Source organism: Lathamus discolor, chromosome 1, assembly GCF_037157495.1.
Source record: "Lathamus discolor isolate bLatDis1 chromosome 1, bLatDis1.hap1, whole genome shotgun sequence".
Lineage (NCBI taxonomy): Eukaryota > Metazoa > Chordata > Aves > Psittaciformes > Psittacidae > Lathamus > Lathamus discolor.
Genome location: NC_088884.1, coordinates 122514044 through 122534382, shown reverse-complemented (window position 1 = coordinate 122534382; position 20339 = coordinate 122514044). Strand labels below are relative to the sequence as shown.

At 35.9% G+C, this 20339-nt stretch overlaps 1 protein-coding gene across 1 annotated transcript in view; it reads left to right on the top strand.

The window, feature by feature from the left end:
• The window catches only part of FSTL5 (follistatin like 5), a 359720-nt gene extending 340591 nt beyond the window's left edge, over positions 1–19129 (top strand). Inside the window, exon 16 of the mRNA XM_065693765.1 lies at positions 16659–19129. Coding sequence (XP_065549837.1) covers positions 16659–17361 — 703 coding nt within the window. The 3' untranslated portion in view covers positions 17362–19129. The remainder of the gene's footprint in view (positions 1–16658) is intronic.
• The last annotated feature ends 1210 nt before the right edge of the window (positions 19130–20339 follow it).

The window sequence follows — 20339 nt, the reverse complement described above, 5'->3', positions numbered from 1 at the left end:
AATGTGCAAGTCTGTAAGAACTCAGAAACCTGAAGTTTTCAAAATCCAGAACTTCTTCCTTGGGAAATTAAAACAAAATAGTCAGTACTTTCAGAAAATGAGACCTGCCATCAAATTCTGTTCTTCATCAGCACTGACCTTTTCATTCATGTAGCAGAACTGATAGTGATGATCTTGTTTTACACTGAAATTGCTCATTTTCCATAAGTGACCCACAACCTTCTGTTCTTTGTCTTTTTATTTTTTTATTTTTTTATTTTTTGTTTTACTTTTTTTTTTCCCCACTCCTATTTCATAGGATTGCTACTTATTAGGACTAGTATTTCCCAGGTAAATTATCACAGTCACACATTACTGCAGCAAATGTTATTTCTATCTTTTTTTAGAAGGCACTTTTAAATGTTTCATTTGGTGAAGAGGACAAAAATCTTTTAAAGATGTGTATGTGAATATATGTGTACACACACATAAACACTTAAAAAATAGAGAATTATCAAGATATTCTCCAAGATGTTAATACGTCCTTGGACAGGAAGATGCTTTGGGCTTAATGATGTTATAAACAAGTGCAAAGGAAAGAGGAAAAGAGCCTTTTCTGATGCATCAGAAATATGAAGCAAGTGTTCTTAATGTCATGGAAAGCATTGGGAACAAAATTAGGAAAACTTTGAAGGTCAAAGACTATTACAGTACCCAAAAGAAAGGTACCATTTGTGCTGATGAGCAATAGCTACTGGACAAAATTCACTTAGCCTTTTGTTATCATCAAACAACCATTTCTGAACTTCAGAAATAAAAAAAAAAGTCTCCTCTCAGCAAACTGCCATAAATGAACTGTTCTAGGCAACAATAATTTTGTAAGTCCTGAGGGAAAAACTCATATGCCCTTGCAATGCTGACAGGTTTTGAAATCAGAAACATTTCCAAAATGAAAAGTGTGGTTTTTATCCAGGGTTAAGTACTTTATTTGTGCAATATGCTGCAGTAATTGTAATAGAAAATGGCAATAAAAAATAAACTGTGTATTTCAAAGTTACTTGAGGAAAATTAATTGTGTGATGATTTAAATGGTATGAATGCAAGGCCTCTGAAGTAAAATAAATCCATGTGAACAGTCTTCCTTAGAATCATCTGTGTATGGTTATAAAGTGAAGAGTAATTTTAACAAAGTAAATAATGGTTGCAGTGTTGTATATGAAGTTCTTAGAAAATCGTTAGTCTGAGGCATATTATTGCGCTGGTGACAAATCTTGAAAGGCAGACAATTGAGCTATACAGCTAACAAAACAGTTCTAAGGCCAGTTTTCCTTTCTTCTTTCATTGATTGTTAATATTTCCTTCATTTCATCAGAAAAAAATGGTAAATATACAAACTTCTATTTTATGCTGTTTTGGTTTTTTTAAGGGAGGTACTTTCCTACGCCAGAATAGAAGCTTTTTAGAAGATCAGGGTCTACCTTGAGCCTGTAACAGACTGTTCTTGGCCAGTTAATGGCATTTACTTAGAGTTCCAGAAAACTTCTGGCCAGCAGATTTGGTCAAACTGTAGTGACAGAGGTTTATCTTAAGTGTTTGATCTCAAATATTTCTCTAAAAAAGTCTGTAAATTATCATCATTATCTTCTATTCTATTGATCTTTCTGAACTCAACAATAAATACAGTCTTATGTAAATATATTCATTAAAGTATAATAAAATTTATCCTCATTTCTAGGAAAGAATTTCTTAAGCTCTTCTTTTTTAGGGGTTTTTTAACTAATGCTTAGAAGTTTTCTCTCTTATAATGGATGCAGTTGCAGTAGTAAGCAATATATATGGCTTGTCTAAAGGAAGAAAATAATATGCAGGAAGCCAGGTTGTTAATTTACCGCTTGTTAGCAGGTCCACACTAGCAACTTGATTGGCTGTTCTTTGTGTGTAGGAAATACAAACTAACTTGCTCTATCTGAAGGGTAGAACATCTTGAAAAACAATTTTGAAAATTCAGAATTCACATGACTTTGGAGGTTTGTTTGGAATATCTTGTCTATTAATAATTCATACTTTTCTTGTCTAAAACTTCCTGTCAAAATGAGATTGCATCTTCACTATTTTTTTATAGTTACAGGTCTCAGTATTATCTTTCAGTCTGAATAACTACTGGAGATGCAGTATTATTACAGAGTGACCTGCAGGTTTTCAAATGCAGCAAATTACTATAAACTTTGTTCGTACAGGCTGGCCCAAGTCCTTCCTTGAGTTTTTATTCTTCTTCATGACTTTTTTTTCTCTTGTGACCTTTACTTTAGTATGTTATGCACAGTAAGCTTGTATAAATCTCACAGTATTGTAAAGGCAGTAAATAAAGGTAAGACAAGTTGGGCCTAACTGTGGAATAGTTAACTGAAGTAATACTGCCTCAGTAGGGCTCAGTGTCTTCTTGGGCTATCCACATGGGACACATACTCTAGAATGTGAAAAATTGTGTAACCTAGGTGGGGTACCATTCCCTTCCACAGCTTTCATAGTTCCTGCCTGCTCAAAAAGAAGTACTTTTAAAATTCATCTTTTAAAACTGGGAAGCTTCCTAAACTTAAAGTCAGTAGATACAGCATGATTACTAGCCATATTTCATTCTATTTAGTATTTCTTGAAAAATATTTACTATAATTTGCAAGTACAGTGTCAGAATGAGAGATATTAAAAGCCATGTAATGTAATTCCATCTTGGTATTTTGCAGTAGACAGTGCTGTTAGTTCTAACAGGCTATGTCAAACACTAATAACAACATGAAAAAGTACTTCACTAACATGAAGTAATATACAAAGTTGCTTTTGGAAAAGTCATTTATAAGATTTGCATGCAATTCTTAAGAGCTCTGTAAAACCCTAAGAAGGTAAAAATGAAAGGAAGACTCTGAAGAGCTTTCATTTGTCTTTTCGATGACTCTCTAGCCTTGAGAAAATATTGAAGCTGCTCCTTATGGTTGGAAAAATACACTTTGTATAGAAAGTAAAGTGAATTAATGGTTTTCTATTAAAACTGCCCTTTGAGATCTGTGAAAGCCATCTTCAGAGACCCTGAAAATTCTGGAAGTAACATCCTCTCTGATTTTAACTGTTTTGCATGGAGACTTGTACAACGTTGTTCTCTATCCAGCCACTTTTAGTAGTGCTAGTTGCTCCTCTGAGCAGTCATTTTAATTTCTGACCACAAAAGGCAGTTTTAATAGCTTCTACAGCTATGAGTTACCTGAACTTACTGTAATGACTTGGCAAAACAGTCACATTTCAAACATAACTGTAGTTCTTCCTTGCATCCTGACATAGTGTCAGTCTAAACTTCAGTTTTCCAAATCTGTGCAGTTTCATAAGGCTGGTTTTGGTTATTATGCTTTCATTCTGATAGGATGCTTGTGGTGAGTGTGTGGTTCAGACTACGGGCATCTAGATTAAGGTGCGAAAATATAGTGTAGCCATGGGTGTAAACTGTCTGTCTTCTGCTATAGTTAATGGAGATCTATTCCATACAGGTAATGGAGTATAGAAGGTGATTTTGCCCACCCCCTGTAGGGAGGGCTCTGGCACTGGACATCTTAATTTCTCTAGGTTGTTGACTGTGTGGACTAGATCTCTGCTGGCAAAAATAGCAACTTAGGTGTTTAACTCATATGCAGGCATGCACAGTTATCCATAGAAATGTAGGTGTCTACAGGAAAGAAATGCTATCTGTAGAGAGTGATTTTTGTGGTAAGGATTTCTGATGAGGCTGAACATTCATAATGGCAATCTTCAACCTCTTATTGCCTACAGATACGATTATAGAAAGGAGAAGCAGTGATGCTTGATTAGGACTGCAGAAATACGGGTTTTCTTCTTGTTTCTTTCAGAGCAGTAAAGATGTAAATATAAACAGCTTTATATTTTTGTGTACTCTGGAAAAGACAGGGTTAAGCCATATACTGCTTTTGTCTTTTTTCTTTTTCCTGGTTTATATATCAATTTTTTATCAACTGATGAAAAGACCAGATTATAAAACTAAAATTAACCTGGTCACTGTGGTAATGTACTAATTTTGTACATGTACTTAATCTAAAGTACATATTTTTTAATTTTAAGATATATTACTTGAAATCCTTATGAGAGCCACCTAAAATTCAACTCTGTGTAGTTTGAGATCTAGCACTGCTGTTCTGAATGATACATGATACTGAAATACATACATTCAACTATCCAATTCATCAACTGTGTCATGAAAATGTTTATGTTTGATCCTAAGGGAAGAAAGCATGCATATCCCTGGAGAGGACAAGGAAAGGTCATCGCTTTTGAGGATTCTATCATTTGACCTGAAAAAGCATCAGTGGGCTCTTCACAGGCAAATTTGGAAGCTACAGGTGCAGAGAGCAGTGAAAACATTTGTAGCCTGAGGCCTGAAGCCCAGAATATGTGAGGCAAAAATTATTTTTACTCATCCACTTCTTGTGTTAAAAAAAAAATAAAAATACAATCAGTGAGGCATACCCTAGTGCATGTTTTTTTTCCCTATACCTCAACTGCAGACTGAGATACTATACTTGCTATACATATACATGTGTATATGCGTATTTATGTTATGTAATATGTGCAGTCTCAGCGCTACATCAGTGGGAGTTTTTTCCCTCTTATCACTTCCTCTGTCCTGTAGGATTTAGATGACAGAAGTGTCTGAAAATGGGAATTCTTAGATGCTTAAGGGTCTTTTGCTACACACCTGTACACAGTTGTGACATACCACATTCTATCAATGATATTTCTACAATACATATAGTAAGCAATTTATTGAAATCTAGGTTTTTGTTACGGAAAAAAACTGGCAGAAAACAGATAAGGAAGCTGTACAGATTTTAAACTGTTTAATCACATTCAAAGCATTTTTGGCATGGATAGAAAGAACAATTATGTAACAAATATGGAACAACAGTGAGATATTCAAGAGGAAAAAGGAGTTCTTGTTCATTCCTCAAAAGCAAAATATTCCCATTGTGCTGTGCAATAGTAAAAGCTACTTAGGCTGAATAGAGATGATAAGGAACTTGACAGGAATTTTGTATGAAACCAGCATTACTTTTTCAAAACATAATGAACTATTCTCCGATAGTAACAGGGGGATTGGCTCTGGTTTGAAAGCAGCTCATCTCCTTAAAGGACAGTGAGAGATAAAGTATTCAGTCACTTTAAAGGACAGTGAAAGGAAGCCAGCAATATAAATCCTGCTGTGGTAACGTAATCTACACTTGCACGTTTTTTCATAACTGAAAGTCATCTCTTATATGCTATGTGGGGATCTATATTAAAAGAAAAATTGTTTTTACCCTTTATAACTGTCACGAACAATGAAACTTTAAGTGATGAAAATTTCATGAAAAATAATGTGAAAATTGGATGTGATAAGGGAGAGTTAGGACTTGTAAAAACTGGTAATGTTGGTGTATAACAATAACACCCAGTGAGATTTCCAAAATTAATACCTTTTAAATATGAGTTCAGAATTTGTGCTTCATGGCACATTGCTTCATGGGCAAGTTCCTGTACACAAGTTATTCCAAACCTAATTGGTGAAAGATTTCCTGTACTATGAGGCATTTGATACTCTGACAAAAGAGAGAGTAGTAGTTTGGTAAAGTATATGTAGATCCCTTTGTCTGTCAGCTTGTCAGTGGGAGTTTTCAGGTTAACAGTTTTGCAGTAGTTACGGAAATACCGTAGGGATAATTACGGTAAGTATTTTGGAGAAAAGAATAATAAAGTTCATGAGAGTTTACTGTTGACTGTTTTTGTGTTGCATACAGGCTTACAGTTCCGTAAAACTAGGACCCAAATCCTATATTTTAAATATATTTGGACTGCTTTAAAAACTCCGGTCTTGAATATAATGTGAGACAATAGAAGTAATAATTTTAAACAGGTTGTTAAATTAGTCATAATTATTCTACTCCTGAATGTGTGGGTGGTTTTTTTCCATTAAAATTAGGAAAATAAGGCACTCATCCTTGAGCTTCTGAGCTTTTTTTTTTTTTTTTTTTTTTTTTAATGCATTTGCAGTTAATACCTTTAAGGTTATCCTTCCTGTCTATTTTAACTTAGTTTGGAGAACTTATTTTTATGTACTTCAGATTCCCTTCATCTGGGTACATTATATTCTATAGCGTGGAATATCCCCTTAGTCCGTGGGGTTCAGCTGTCCCAGCTTGTGTCACCTCCCAACCTCTTGCCCACCTGGTGGGGAGGGCAGAGTGAGAAAAAAAGAAAAAAGCCTTGATGCTGTGCAAACACTGCTCAGTGATAACTAAAACATAGTGGATTATAAACTCTTTTGTTCACAAATCTGAAACACAGTACCACATGGGCTGATCTGAAAAAAATTAACCTCATCCCAGCCAAATCCCAGTGAAGAAAGAGACAATCTCGGATGTTACAGTTCTAGCATGTACGCCAGTTGGACTGAAATGCCCACAGGCTACATATTCCCACTTGCATAAACTGTAAAATAAATTACTGGAAATGTAAAGATTTGTTCTGAAGTCTTGCAGGCTTGAGTTGCAGTGGATCCCAATATGCACTCTTAACAGTTGCTTTTATGTGCTTTTTGATACTGTGCATCGAAGAGACATGAGGATTGAGATTCTTGTAAATATTAATTGGGGATTAATGAACAGTGGGAGGCTTCTGCATATCTATCTGTATGAGAAGAAACTTTGCATTAAGTACACCAACATCTATCTATGAAACATTTGGAAAAAGCGAAGGTACTCGGAAGTATCGCTTGTTTTCCAGCAGCCTAATCATAAAAAACAGGTTAACAGTACGTAGGTGACAGATACAATTTCATTGCATGATTATGGATGGCTGTGTTTTTTTAATCCTTTTAGAAAACTGTGTTTTGAAAAGTCATGGTAGCTTTGGGGATTAAGCTCAGCTATGCACTGAACACAGAGTAGTATTGCAGGCTTCTTTACTCAAATTTAATCACAGAATCACAGAATCACAGAATCCCAAGGGTTGGAAGGGACCTCAAAAGATCATCTAGTCCAACCCCCCTGCAAGAGCAGGGTAACCTACAGTACATCACACAGGAACTTGTCCAGACGGGCCTTGAATATCTCCAGTGTAGGAGACTCCACAACCCCCCTGGGCAACCTGTTCCAGTGCTCTGTCACTCTTACAGTAAAGAAGTTCTTCCTGATGTTAACGTGGAACTTCCTATGCTCCAGTTTACACCCATTGCCCCTTGTCCTATCACTGGATATCACTGAAAAAAGCCTAGCTCCATCATCCTGACACCTACCCTTTACATATTTGTAAACATTGATGAGGTCACCCCTCAGCCTCCTCTTCTCCAAGCTAAAGAGACCCAGCTCCCTCAGCCTCTCCTCATAAGGGAGATGTTCCACTCCCTTAATCATCTTTGTGGCTCTGCGCTGGACTCCTTCAAGCAATTCCCTGTCCTTCTTGAACAGAGGGGCCCAGAACTGGACGCAATATTCCAGATGCGGCCTCACCAAGGCTGAGTAGAGGGGGAGGAGAACCTCTCTTGACCTACTAACCACTCCCTTTCTAATGCACCCTAAGATGCCATTTGCCTTCTTGGCCACAAGAGCACATTGCTGGCTCATGGTCATCCTCCTATCCACCAGGACCCCCAGGTCCCTTTCCCCTTCGCTACTTTCCAGCAGGTCAACCCCCAACCTGTACTGGTACATGGGGTTGTTCTTCCCCAGATGCAAGACTCTACACTTGCCCTTGTTGAATTTCATCAAGTTTCTCCCCGCCCAACTCTCCAGCCTGTCCAGGTCTCGCTGAATGGCAGCACAGCCTTCTGGTGTGTCAGCCACTCCTCCCAGTTTTGTGTCATCAGCAAACTTGCTGAGGGTGCACTCAGTTCCCTCATCCAGGTCATTGATGAAAATATTAAACAGCACCGGTCCCAGCACCGACCCCTGAGGAACTCCACTAGTCACAGACCTCCAGCTAGATTCTGCGCCATTGACCACAACTCTCTGCCTTCTTCCTTTCAACCAGTTCTCGATCCACCTCACTACTTGATCGTCAAGCCCACACTTCTTTAGCTTATCTATGAGGATGCTGTGGGAGACAGTATCAAATGCCTTACTGAAATCAAGAAAAACTACATCTACCGCTCTACCATCATCCCTCCACCTAGTCACTTCCTCATAGAAGGCTATAAGGTTGGTCATACATGACTTCCCCCTCATAAAACCATGTTGGCTGTTCTTAATGACCCCCTCATCCTTGATATGCCTAGAGATGGAGTCAAGAATAAGTTGTTCCATCACCTTTCCAGGGATGGAGGTAAGGCTGACCGGTCTATAATTACCCGGGTCCTCCTTCTTGCCCTTCTTATAGATTGGTGTGACCTTTGCCATCCGCCAATCCTCAGGCACCTCGCCCGTTTCCCACGACTTACCAAAGATGATGGAAAGTGGCCTAGCAATGACCTCCGCCAGCTCCCTCAGCACCCGTGGGTGCATTCCATCCGGACCCATCGATTTACAGATGTCCAGATTGCATAGCTGATCCCTAACCCAATCCTCATCTACCAAAGCAAACTCCTCCTTTGTCCTGACTCCTTCTGGGGCTATAGAAATCCGGGGCCCTCGGGGAGAGTCTGCAGGAGTAAAGACAGAGGCAAAGAAGGCATTCAGCACCTCTGCCTTCTTTATATCCTCTGTCTCCAGGGCACCCACTTCAAGCTTTGCTTTACTTTGAATGGAAAAAAAAATAGCTTTGAATGAAAAAAAAAGTAGGATATTGAATGTAATAGGATACTCAGCTACTTGCTGATTTGGTTTACTGAGACCTCTAACAAAACTCTCTTACTAATCTCAATTTTATGAAATCTCCTTATTACACTGGGCCTGTAGACGCCACTGGAGGACAGCATTTTGTTACGGCTCTGGTAAATCACCCACTTTATTACATATGGCTTTTTTTTGGGTCCCCCAATTCACTAAACTGTGCAATCCAAAGCTGTGTTTAACCTTAGTGAGTTGCAATACAGTTTTCTGATAAATTTGGTATTACTATGTTTTTACAGTTGCTTTTGCCTCCTCATCAGAAAGATCAAGGCCAACCTGTCAATGAAAGCAGAGTCAGTAATCTGACACTGGCATGCTGAGAAGGTTCTTAATACTTGGCAGAATGGAAGTACAGATAAATTCACCTGGTGCTTAGAAGGCAGCAGTTAGGTTATTGGACAGTGGGCTGAAATTTATTTGCAACTGATCATTGCTATGTGCAAGCAGGTAATTGTTCTGAAGCAGGTCTCTGTGATCTATCACTGTTCCTCTAAATTATCCCCCATGATCTACATTTCGATTAATAAACCTCAAAGGAACGAACATCCCAGTCTTAGACCATTTTTCTTCCAAAGTGAAACAGTAGCTGTTGTAGTTGTATAGTAATATTATACAGGCTATTCACAAGCCTCCTGAATTTGGAGACCAGTGTGTTGTCAAGAGGAACATTTATTCTGAAGATATATCTGTGTGTGTGGAAGATAAGTAATTGTAAAAGTTATTAGTAACTAATGTGAGAAATTGAAAATTAATTAAGACTAGAAACAGTATAGGATTCATTTTAAAAAAACAGCTTTTTTTCTGTACAGTGGATGTAAAAGTGACATCTAAACCTGAGGCCTGCAGAAAGACAGATTTCCCTGCATGCTACTTTTGTGTGTGTGTGTGTGTGTATGAGCTAGGGTATTGTGCCAAATCAGTTTCCTGAGATTTTAAACACTTGGATGTGTCTTAAAATCTCAGCATAAAATGACCGAGTAGTATAAGATAAATACCTACTGTACTTAATGTAATTTTGATTGTATGAAGGCAAAAAATCTATGTTTAACATATTCATAGGCTAGAACAGACCACCAGAACATCTTGCATAACATTCTGCATATACTCTACATTCCAGTAGATACATGTTGTAAATAAGTTATGCCTCAGTTATATTTTTCATAAACCAAACATACTGAACTCTCTCATACTTTTCCTTAAAATCATTGTCTCCAGCCCTCAAATAATTTTATGATTCTTTCTTGCCCCTAATTTTTTAATACTCCTCTGTAGGACAGAAATAAAACAACATGGTCTCCCCAGTGTAGAATACCGATACGAGACTCTGTTGCATTTTTCTTGCCTCTTTCTGTATGTTCCTCCAAGGACTGTATGAAGACCTTTGGGTAATGCTTTTTGAGCTCATTAGACTCAGATCTCATAGTGACTTGCATGTCTATGATCCTTAAATCCTTTCATAGATGCTTCTTTTCAGGTTATTGTTCTACATGCATGTCCTGCACTCCTCATTCACGAGTAAAGTCGCTTGACTTTACACTTGGCTCCATTTTGCTTAACACATTTTGCTTAAATTTTTGCTTAACACATTTTGCTTAAATGAGCAACTGACTAATGTAATAACTTCCCTGTCATTATTTGCAACTTTAATGTTATGGACACGTATCTACATCCAAATGGCCTGTGAAAATTTTATGAAGTATCAGAGTTGGTACCAAGCAAAACCAAAACTTCCCTGCAAAATGATGATTCTGCATTGATAACTGCATTTTATTGCAGAGAAATTGTTTTCCCATAAGGTATCAGTATTTATTCCAAGAAAGATATGCCCTCCTGATAATTCAATTACCTTCAGCAAGGTTTTGTATTAAAAAAATTCAATCTGTCTGACAAAGCTTATTTGTCCATAAACCCAACTGATTGCATTATGTTCACATTTTTCTCTAGTTGGTTCTCATATCATATATTTTATTATTTCTCTGAGATATGCATCAAGCTATTCAGCTTAACTAGGATACCTGGATTTATCTGATGAACGTTTCAACAATCATCTTCTAGACTTTCCAAATTTTCCTTTTATTCTTAGATTTATTAAAATGTTAAGATCTAGGCAACTCTTTCAAAATTATCAGGAGCAGTTATCTAACCTGGCAGATACACATTCCTATGAAAAACCTATTCCATCATTTTCCTTAATTGCTAGTGGCTCAGAAAATGCTGCTTCATCTTTAGGTAACAAAAGTATAATTTCTCTCTCTTTTTTGTTGTGGCTTTGTTTTTTTTTTTTTGTGGCTTTTGGTTTTCTCGGGGGTTTGTTCTTTTTTTTAACTGTACCAGACATGGAATCCTTATCAGTTTACTTCACTTCCCCTTTTCCTTGCTGTATCTTCCCCCCGAGAACTTCCATTACTTCCAAAGCTTCCATTACTTTTACCATCCCTACACCTCTGCTTGGCAGTTCTTACAGACTAAGAATCAGTCACACAGACCTTACAGGCACATGAAAAGACTGTGCTTGATTTGTGCAAGACTCTGTTTTGATTTGTTGAATTTCTCAAAACCCCAGCCACAGCTCTCACTGAGACTGGCAGGCAAACAAATATATCAAACACACAGCTTGCCAAATCCGTTTACATCCAAGAAGATTGGCAGCTTTGAAACTACTTTTTCCCCACTTTTCTTTCATCTGTATTTATTGGGCTGATGGGTATTTACATCTCTGTACAGCTTTACTGAATTTTAATTGGGGCACTGAAAAGTTACAGGTAACATGACAGGCTGAGAAAGAATTGTTTGAACAATAGTATTTATAAAATCCTATTAGTTCTAATGATTATTAGTTCTAATTTTGGCAGCCTTGTTCTAGGGAAGGGTAGGTCCTTTGTGAAGCTTTATCAGCTTTCCCCTTTAGATCTTCTCACCCTCCTAGGTCCAGTATCTAGTTTTAATACTCACAGAAATTACCTTGACAAAGTGATTTCCTGTGTTCTGATTCAAACTGATGTATTTTAGTTGTCTGTACTTGCTCCTCTCTGTCTTTTTAGGATTCCAGTTGCAATGGTAGCCTCTAGCATTTAAGAGCATGAAGATGAACCATCACAGAAAAAAAAAAAGAAAAAAAAAAGGATTAAACTGCCCCTTGCACACTTTAAAAGTAAAATACATTGTAAATGGGTATTCAAGTATAGCAGAGTATCAGAATCTGCTGCTTCAGCGTGAAAATCAAGTAACCTAATAGCTTTAGAGCAAGGGACAGTAGATCTCCCAAGTACAACAAATAAAGATAAGGATGCTGCAACCTTGAATCCAATTTCTGTAGTTTTCAAGTAAACTCAATTACCAAAGCTGGAGCCACTATTTAAATTGCAAAAAACAATCTATCCAAGATACCGTAAGCTTTTCACTTGTGGCTTTTGAACTGGGAAATAAATGTTACAAAGAGATAGCTAAAGCTGCACAAGAAACTGGAATGCTTTGGAAAGTCTTGGTTGACATACTTGAGACATGTTATCAGCTGGTTTATGCTTTATAATGTGTTTGATTATTCATTCTAGAATAAGGATATGATTAACCCTAAAGTTCTGGAGTCCCTTGCTGTAGACAAACAGGTTTTTTAAGACTACCTGTGTAAATGGGAAAACTATTACTCAGATTCTGCTCTGGCTCTTAATTTTGTTCATACCAACCAGGCTAATCCACAGATACATTTAAAGCATTTGAATGATTCCAAAATAACTAAATTGATCTTAATGGCATGCACAGGGGAATGCTCATGCAAACCTCTTAGCTGGCAGAATTCAGAGGATTTGTCTGGCAGGAGGTACCACCAGATAATGAGAAAGTGGAGAACAAACCAGTGACAACATCTTTCTGGGAGGGAAAGCTTGTTGTCAAGTGTGAGTCTTTCTATACCTTCAACTGATGTACCTTAGGGAAGGTATGTAAGCCCTTACCTTTAAATTCAGAGAATAAATTCACTGTTTTGGTAATCAAGGGGGTTGTGCAACTGAAGTTAACATGAGCTGAGTGTACTTGTGGTTCAAAAACATATGCTGGGAATAATATTTGAGAAGCAAAGATTAGTAATTTATGTATTCCTTTTGAAATCAATGACATTTGAAAGTAAAAATATCACATAAATTGATCATTAACAGTGCTTAATCAAGAACTCACAAGTATGGCAGATTTTTTTTGCATGTAACTGACCTTAATCATTCAATTGTGATTTAAACAGCCAAGTAAAAATTGGTGATTTAGATAATTGATTCTAATCTTGTTTTGCATTTTTATTTTACTTCAGAAAGAAAGGGTCATTTTCATCAACTGGAATAATTTTTTAAATAAATAGATATGCAGGCAGCACAGAGGTTTCTCTCTGTTAGTCAGTTTGATACATGATAAATGAAAACAATTACAAAAGTATTTAATCATGATTTTAGATGTTGTCTCCTGGGATTTTAAAAACCATTTCATTACTTTTATGTATGTTTGTATATGTCTGAAAATATGACTTAGATATAAGTCTGTGTTTTAGGTACCTACATAGGTTAAAAACAACTTTGTGAGAGCTTTTTCTTTCTCTTTAAAGTAAGATTTCCTAATTCTCCTCATTACTGGAAGAGAAAAATAATGTCTTCAAACCCAAAGTTAGCTTACCAGACTCAAGGAAAAAAATCTTTTATTTCTGTTCACTATTGAAATTGAGATCAGATGTAATTAAAGCAAAAAATATTTTCAGTGTGTACTTACATTCAAATGTTTGAAATAATACTGTAATACCTGAAATTAAAGTATTTAATGTATTCAGCTCCTGCCATCACATTGACCTAAAATTAGATATTTTCCCTTGCTTTCACATACCTTTCACTCATTAAAATAATGAGAATTGAGAAAGGTTCATGAGCATCATATTAATTTTTGAATTTACACAAATGACATCACTAATAGATAGTATGTTTATCTTTAAACACAGATATTCATGAACTTAAAAGTAATTTAAGTGCATTTCTCCTAAGAACAGAAATGTTAAAAATCTTATTGAATAGGAGCAGACCTAAGTGAAAAATAGATTTTTATTTGAAAATAATATTTTTTATTTATTTACCTCAGAAGTCAAGTAATTTTATTATATTTGTAATATTCGCAAATTTGTGTTACTCATTTTGTCTTCTCAGAATTATATCAGTTAACTCACTTTTAACCAAATTCTACATTTCTTGGAGTAATTAACCAGTGTAATTTTTGTCCCCTGTGCTACACTGTTCCACAGTAATTGCAGATTCTCCAGTGTATCCAGAATGCCCTAATCTGTCCTGCATGTTGCAGCCATCTTCTTTCACAGCAGTATGTCCACTTTTCTCCATGTTCCTCCTCCATGTTTTTTAACTGCCACCTGTACACGCTAAGCCATAACATAAATTCCTGTTAAGTTCACTCCAAGCTTTCCTTCTGCGGGAGCATGGTTATCCTCCACTCAGCCACCAATCTGTATTGCAACACAATCTATACCAAAGCAAACTAACACCAATCTACATCAAACACTGATCTATACCCTCCCCACATTACAACCTCTGCCTCTCAGATGTGGCAAATGGATTCTGTTAAGCCTGGAATAAAGCACGGCTGAAGAAACAGCAGCCTGCATGTATTCACATGAACCTTATTGTGTTAGAAATAGGGCTCAAGTTCGATTATACACAGTAAACCTGACAGGACAGAAAGTTTGGCTGAATTTATATCATCTGTAATATTGACTCTAACATTCTGTATTTTTTTGTTGCTTTTACATTTTCTGATTTTTTAATACCTTGTCTAGCAACCTAGATATTTCAGTTTTGTTTTACATTTGATATTAATGAAATCAACAGTGATAACAATGTCTAGCTTTCAGTCAGTTCTCATCCAGAAAAAAGTCTTTTTAAAATTCACTGGTTTTTTTGGTTATTGTTTTTGCAGGATTAAGTAGCAGATATATGTAAATCATTGTCCAGAATGTTGTGAATGCTCTTGGACAGTTTCCTGATTGTTGCTTTATACTGGACACTGTTATGTTAAAGACAATAAATAAGCTGATTATATTGTCTTTTTGTAATCACTGCTCATATGTGTAACACTGATTATTTAACAGTGAGGTATATCATAAACATTTGAAATTTCAGAATGTTGCTTGCTGTTCAGCCACTTCTATTACAGAGTGATTCTGTACATAATACAGTACAAGTTTGTTTCTCATGACCAAAAGTTGCCTACTACATAATAATGGAATCAGGAATCAACAACTTTTTGCCTGCCCAAAAAGATTAGGAAAAGTATATTAGATGGCCAAAACAGCTAAAAATCCTAGCCTTCCTTTATGACAACAGGCCTTGTGAATAGAAAGTAACAGTAATAGTCAAGTTACATTGACATAAAGTTCATAAAGGCTCACTCACCTGTTTCCTAACCAAGACAATTTAATTCAGATTGCATGTATTTATGTATAAATAATCATACTGGCTGAATAATCAAAGACAAAGATGATCTCATAATCAGCTCAACTTGTAATTGCAGGCAGTCTGATTCCTACTGGCCCTTCTCTGGGTGGGAGTTGAACCAAATGAAATCCAGAGGTCACTTCCAATCAGAATAATTCTATAGTTCTGTGATCCTATGATACTGAAGCAATATGCAAGAACTTTGAATGTGGGGCTAAAATTAAAAATGTTGTTAGTTCAGTAGGAAATGCAAATAGAATTCACACTGTCTTATGTGGGAGGAACTGACTGAGCAATGTCCTGCAACCTTTTAGTCTGTTGCTTTGGTGGTTCACTGATTACTAAATATATTGAGGTTGCAAAGTATAGTGTAAAAATTTTGTGCTATTGTCAGCTCAGTTGTTGGAACATTCTAGCTGTCATAGTGCTTTATATCAACAGGATGTGAAAGGTATTTTTAGATTATATGTCAGCACACCTCTTCATTCTTAGGATCAAATATTCAGAGGAAAGTGTTAAGTGTGCCAGAGGAAAACATCTGTCTGGGAAAAGTGCTGTGAAAGCTACTTAGATAAGCAAAATTAGTTTACTCCCACACGACTCCATAATATTTAGGGTGGTTGTATTTGCATATATGCAGTCAAACGATTTTGCAGTCAGAACTTATATGTTAACATTAGAGAATAATGATATAGTTTATATTTAAAATGTTATAAATGTTCAACTCTAGAATTTTAAAATTTAACCATATTATTCATGTTCAGTGAAAATTCCTTGATATATGGAAAAGCATAAAGGGTCATTTAAATTGTAAAAAATAAGGGCCTTGGATAGTTGGGAGGCATAAACCTAAATCCTTTTATGACATTAATTTCTCCTGAATTAAAATGAGGAAGATTCAGGTAATCATCTGAATAGCAATGAGTGCTAGGTTAAGCTGATGTCCCAAGGAAGTTGAAGAACTATGTGAAATGAATTAAAACATGTGAGATATACAATCTATTGATATTTAATCTTTTTTTTCCTTCCTGGCTTTTGTAAAAGTTATAACTGAATAGATATGCTGAGAGTAATGTTTACCTTTCCCCCTTTATCAGTAGGAAAAAAATAATTTTTCCATTAATCAGATAGTTTTTAGACATTTCATTTGATCCAATCTGAATGTCAGTTACAAGAACACTAAGAATTAAATATTTTAAACTGCTTAATAGCTGAAACATTTGAAGCTGAGATATATAGCAATACACCCCTGCATATATTAACTTATCTACTTTGCTTATAATGGCTTTACCCATTTGTCCATAATGAACGCTGCAGCTTTACCTTTCTTTGATTTTGTTTTTCCTTCCAGGTTTGGATTTATTCTTCATAAGGATGAGCCTACACTCCAGAAAATTGATCTAGAAACTATGTCATACATCAAGACAATTAGTTTAAAGGATTATAATTGCATTCCTCAGTCACTGGCTTATACACATCTTGGAGGATATTTTTTTATCTGCTGCAAGCCTGATACCACTGGGGCTGTCCTACCACAGCTTATAGTGGATAGTGTTACTGATGCAGTGATTGGATACAATGGTGATGTAACAGGCACACCACATATTTCTCCAGATGGACGCTACCTTATCAGCATTGATGATGCAAAGGGTCTCATGAGGATCCAATCCATAACAATGAGAGGAGAAATACAGGAAGCATTTGACATTCACACTAATTTGCACATATCTGATGTAGCTTTTCAGCCATCTTTCACTGAAGCTCATCAGTACAATGTCTACTGTAGCTCCAGCACACAAACTGATGTTCTTTTCATGGAGCTCTCCTCTGGCAAGGTTAAGATGGTGAAGAGTCTGAAGGAGCCTGTCAAAGCAGATGAATGGCCTTGGAACAGTAAGAACCGTCTTATAAAAGACAGTGGCATTTTTGGTCAGTATCTTATGACCCCTTCCAAGGAATCTCTCTTTATCCTTGATGGACGGCTCAATAAGTTAAATTGTGAAATCACTGAAGTTGGCAGAGGCAACACAGTAATTTGGGTTGGAGAAGCATAAGGATCTGTGTTAAATATTTGCTGAATTAATAGTTTTACAGTACATTGCACTCAAATTCCACCATTCTTCAAATTTAAACTATTTTCATTTGAAATTGTTAGATTATTCTATACCTGTTATTTCTTTGACTTGAACACAATCTGAATCAATGTCCATATAAAAGTTACTAAAACAATAGCTATTTGATAATGGTACTCCTTATTAATTATCAGCTGAGATTGTGTTGTTAGATTGAAATTACTAAATATTGAAATTGATGATAAAAATACATTATTTTAAAGCAATTAGGAAAAAATCAAAAAGCTTCGGGGAATTTAATATGATACTTCGCATTTGAAAATGGAAGATTTAAGTATGATTCAAATTTTGGATAAGTTTGCTTCAGACACAAAATAAGAGCTGTTGAACAAGCTTTGACTCCTTAGACTGAAATGTTCTGTCCTGTTCTGTCCAGTCCACTGTTTAATCTTTCTGTGCCTTGAAGCGAAAGTTTCACATGAAAGGTAAAGTGTAGAAATTGTATTATTTATTCCCACTGTGGCTATAGGATCGCTTGTCATTGGAAAGAAACTTCTGGTATCAAATTTCTATTCTCAAGTTGTGGAACATACAAGGAGAGAAAATAAGGAGGAATTACATTTGCGGTGTTTTCTGATCACTGCAATTTGGGGAGTGTATTTTTATGGTGAGTCTTAGTTGAGAGAGCTGCTTGCAGAAGCTTAACCTGTTTTTAGAAAAAAAAAAAAAGAATAAGCGTTATGTTTTTCAGCTGCCACAGGGTTTCATCAGCAAGGAGTTTCAATTCTACTTATCCTACTATCTACTGTCCTCATACTGCACTAATCCTTTCAGATTAAACTATGTTCTAAAAACCTGGCATCACAAAGCTTCACTTGCATCATCAAGGAAATAGTTATTTTAAACCAAACAAAATGCATTTTGAGAAACTAAAAATACAAAGAACTGAGTCTACAATCAATAGGTCACATTTTTGGTTATTCACTGTACCACTGATTCATGTTTGTTGAACAGTTTGGTTTGCTTAACAGGTTTTCTATTCCATGTATCCAATTAGATTAGTGCAAAAAAACAACCAAACAACAAAACTTTGTATTTTTTATAGTTTGTTTACTTACTATTCTAATATTAACAATGGTTAATGTAAATGGGGAAAATAAGATTCCCAAAAGTAGAATAAGGTCAGTAGGATCAGAAAGCCAGCAGTAAACAACTATCCAAACTTAGCGCAATGACTTACAAGTTTGGGAGTATTTTTATTTTTATTATGTTTTTTGCTACAGAATGCTTATAAGCTCTTAAACTGACCTCCATTTACTGAAGGCAATCAGAAAAATAATATCTTTTTTTAATCAAAATTTTACTGCAATTTAGATTGTGTAAAAATGCTTAGAAATCTGGAATTTTCTAGCATTGTAAACTTGTGTGCATTTAGCATCCTGCCCTGTGTGATACAGTAGATCTCTCTTTAGCTTGAGTAATCCTGCTGGTAGGTTGATTTAACTAAGATAAAAGTCTGCTTACATTTCTAGCTACTGAATCTGTTTTCCTTTTTAACACCTTTCCTCCATTGTGAACAAACAAGAATCATGTAAACTGTTATTCACTTATTTGCAGTAGTCTGTCTCAATGCATTTTTGTTCTGTGACTTATACCATGTGAATGTTCTGTATATGTAGAAAATGCTTGACTAAAGGAGAATAAACCCCGTAAATTTTAAACAGTAATGACTTTGGTGAATGCTCCAACATAGCCACAGTGACATGGCATGTAACACAGACTTAATTTGAAAGCAAGGTAGAAGGAATTTTATCTGCCTCTTATTTTATATAGATGTATATAAAAATAGATGTATTTTTATATATATTAAATAATATACAGTGTGGGAAGAAATTTCTTTAGATGAGGTTAACTAACTGAAAAAGTTTCCTTTGCTACAAAGAAAAGCTAATCTAATTATCAGTTAGGCACAGAGTAATGAGACGAATGTCTGTTCTTATGCCTAGCCTCTGTAGCCAAAACCCTCTAATACAGAGGCTATACAAACACATAAGCCCAAGCCAAGGAGCATGCATTCCAGTAGCACAGCTAAACAGCTGACTATCCAATCTGCTCAGTGTACATGGATTGTACACTTACTTTATCCTATCCTTGCCTATCCGTTAATATTAAAGGTAAGAACCAAATCCCAAGAGGATGGTGAAAGCTGTCCTTTGTAGTGCATGATCTCTTACAATCTCTGTCAAAGTCCAAGTCAGTGGGCAGTTTTGCAGCTTCTTACTCCTTTTATTAGTAACGTTTGGCAATCAGAGAAGCTTTAAAGCTTGGATAAATGATGTTGCTTGTTATATGAAATAGGAGACCAAAATCTCTACTAGTAAAATTAACAGATGTAACTATGTCAATAATAGCACAGTAATTTGTATAGTATAAGGTTGTTCCAGTCAGTTTAGCATTCTTGTTTGAAATAAATTTATCTGCTTCCACCCTAAGAATATCTCTGACTCTAGCCAAAGAAGCTTGATAAAGGACTACTGCCAGTTCCCTGTATTTTGTTTAGTAGTCCAGTGAAACAGCTTAAAGACCACAGTTTGTTTCTTTCCCATTGTTGTGGAACTGAAACTGGTTTCTGGTGTCCAGGAGTTGTTTTTATTCAATTCCCATTGAATAAATGAAAAACCAAACACTGACTTCGCTGTTTCAAATTTACCTTAATACAAACCCAGATGTAGCAACAGTTGGTTTTAAATCCTGACTTTGCTAATTGCTGTTGGAAGCAGAGGCAATGAATGCTTTCTCTTAATTTGTGGTGAGCAAATCTTATTGAACAAGCTCTTAAAAACTTTCAATATTTAGGATTTTCTTATGGAAATACATTAGAGGAAAGTAGTGGTGATGGGAATGTAGCAGGGGAAGCCAAATGTACATGATTATCAAGTTCTGTTACAACTGCTAAAGTT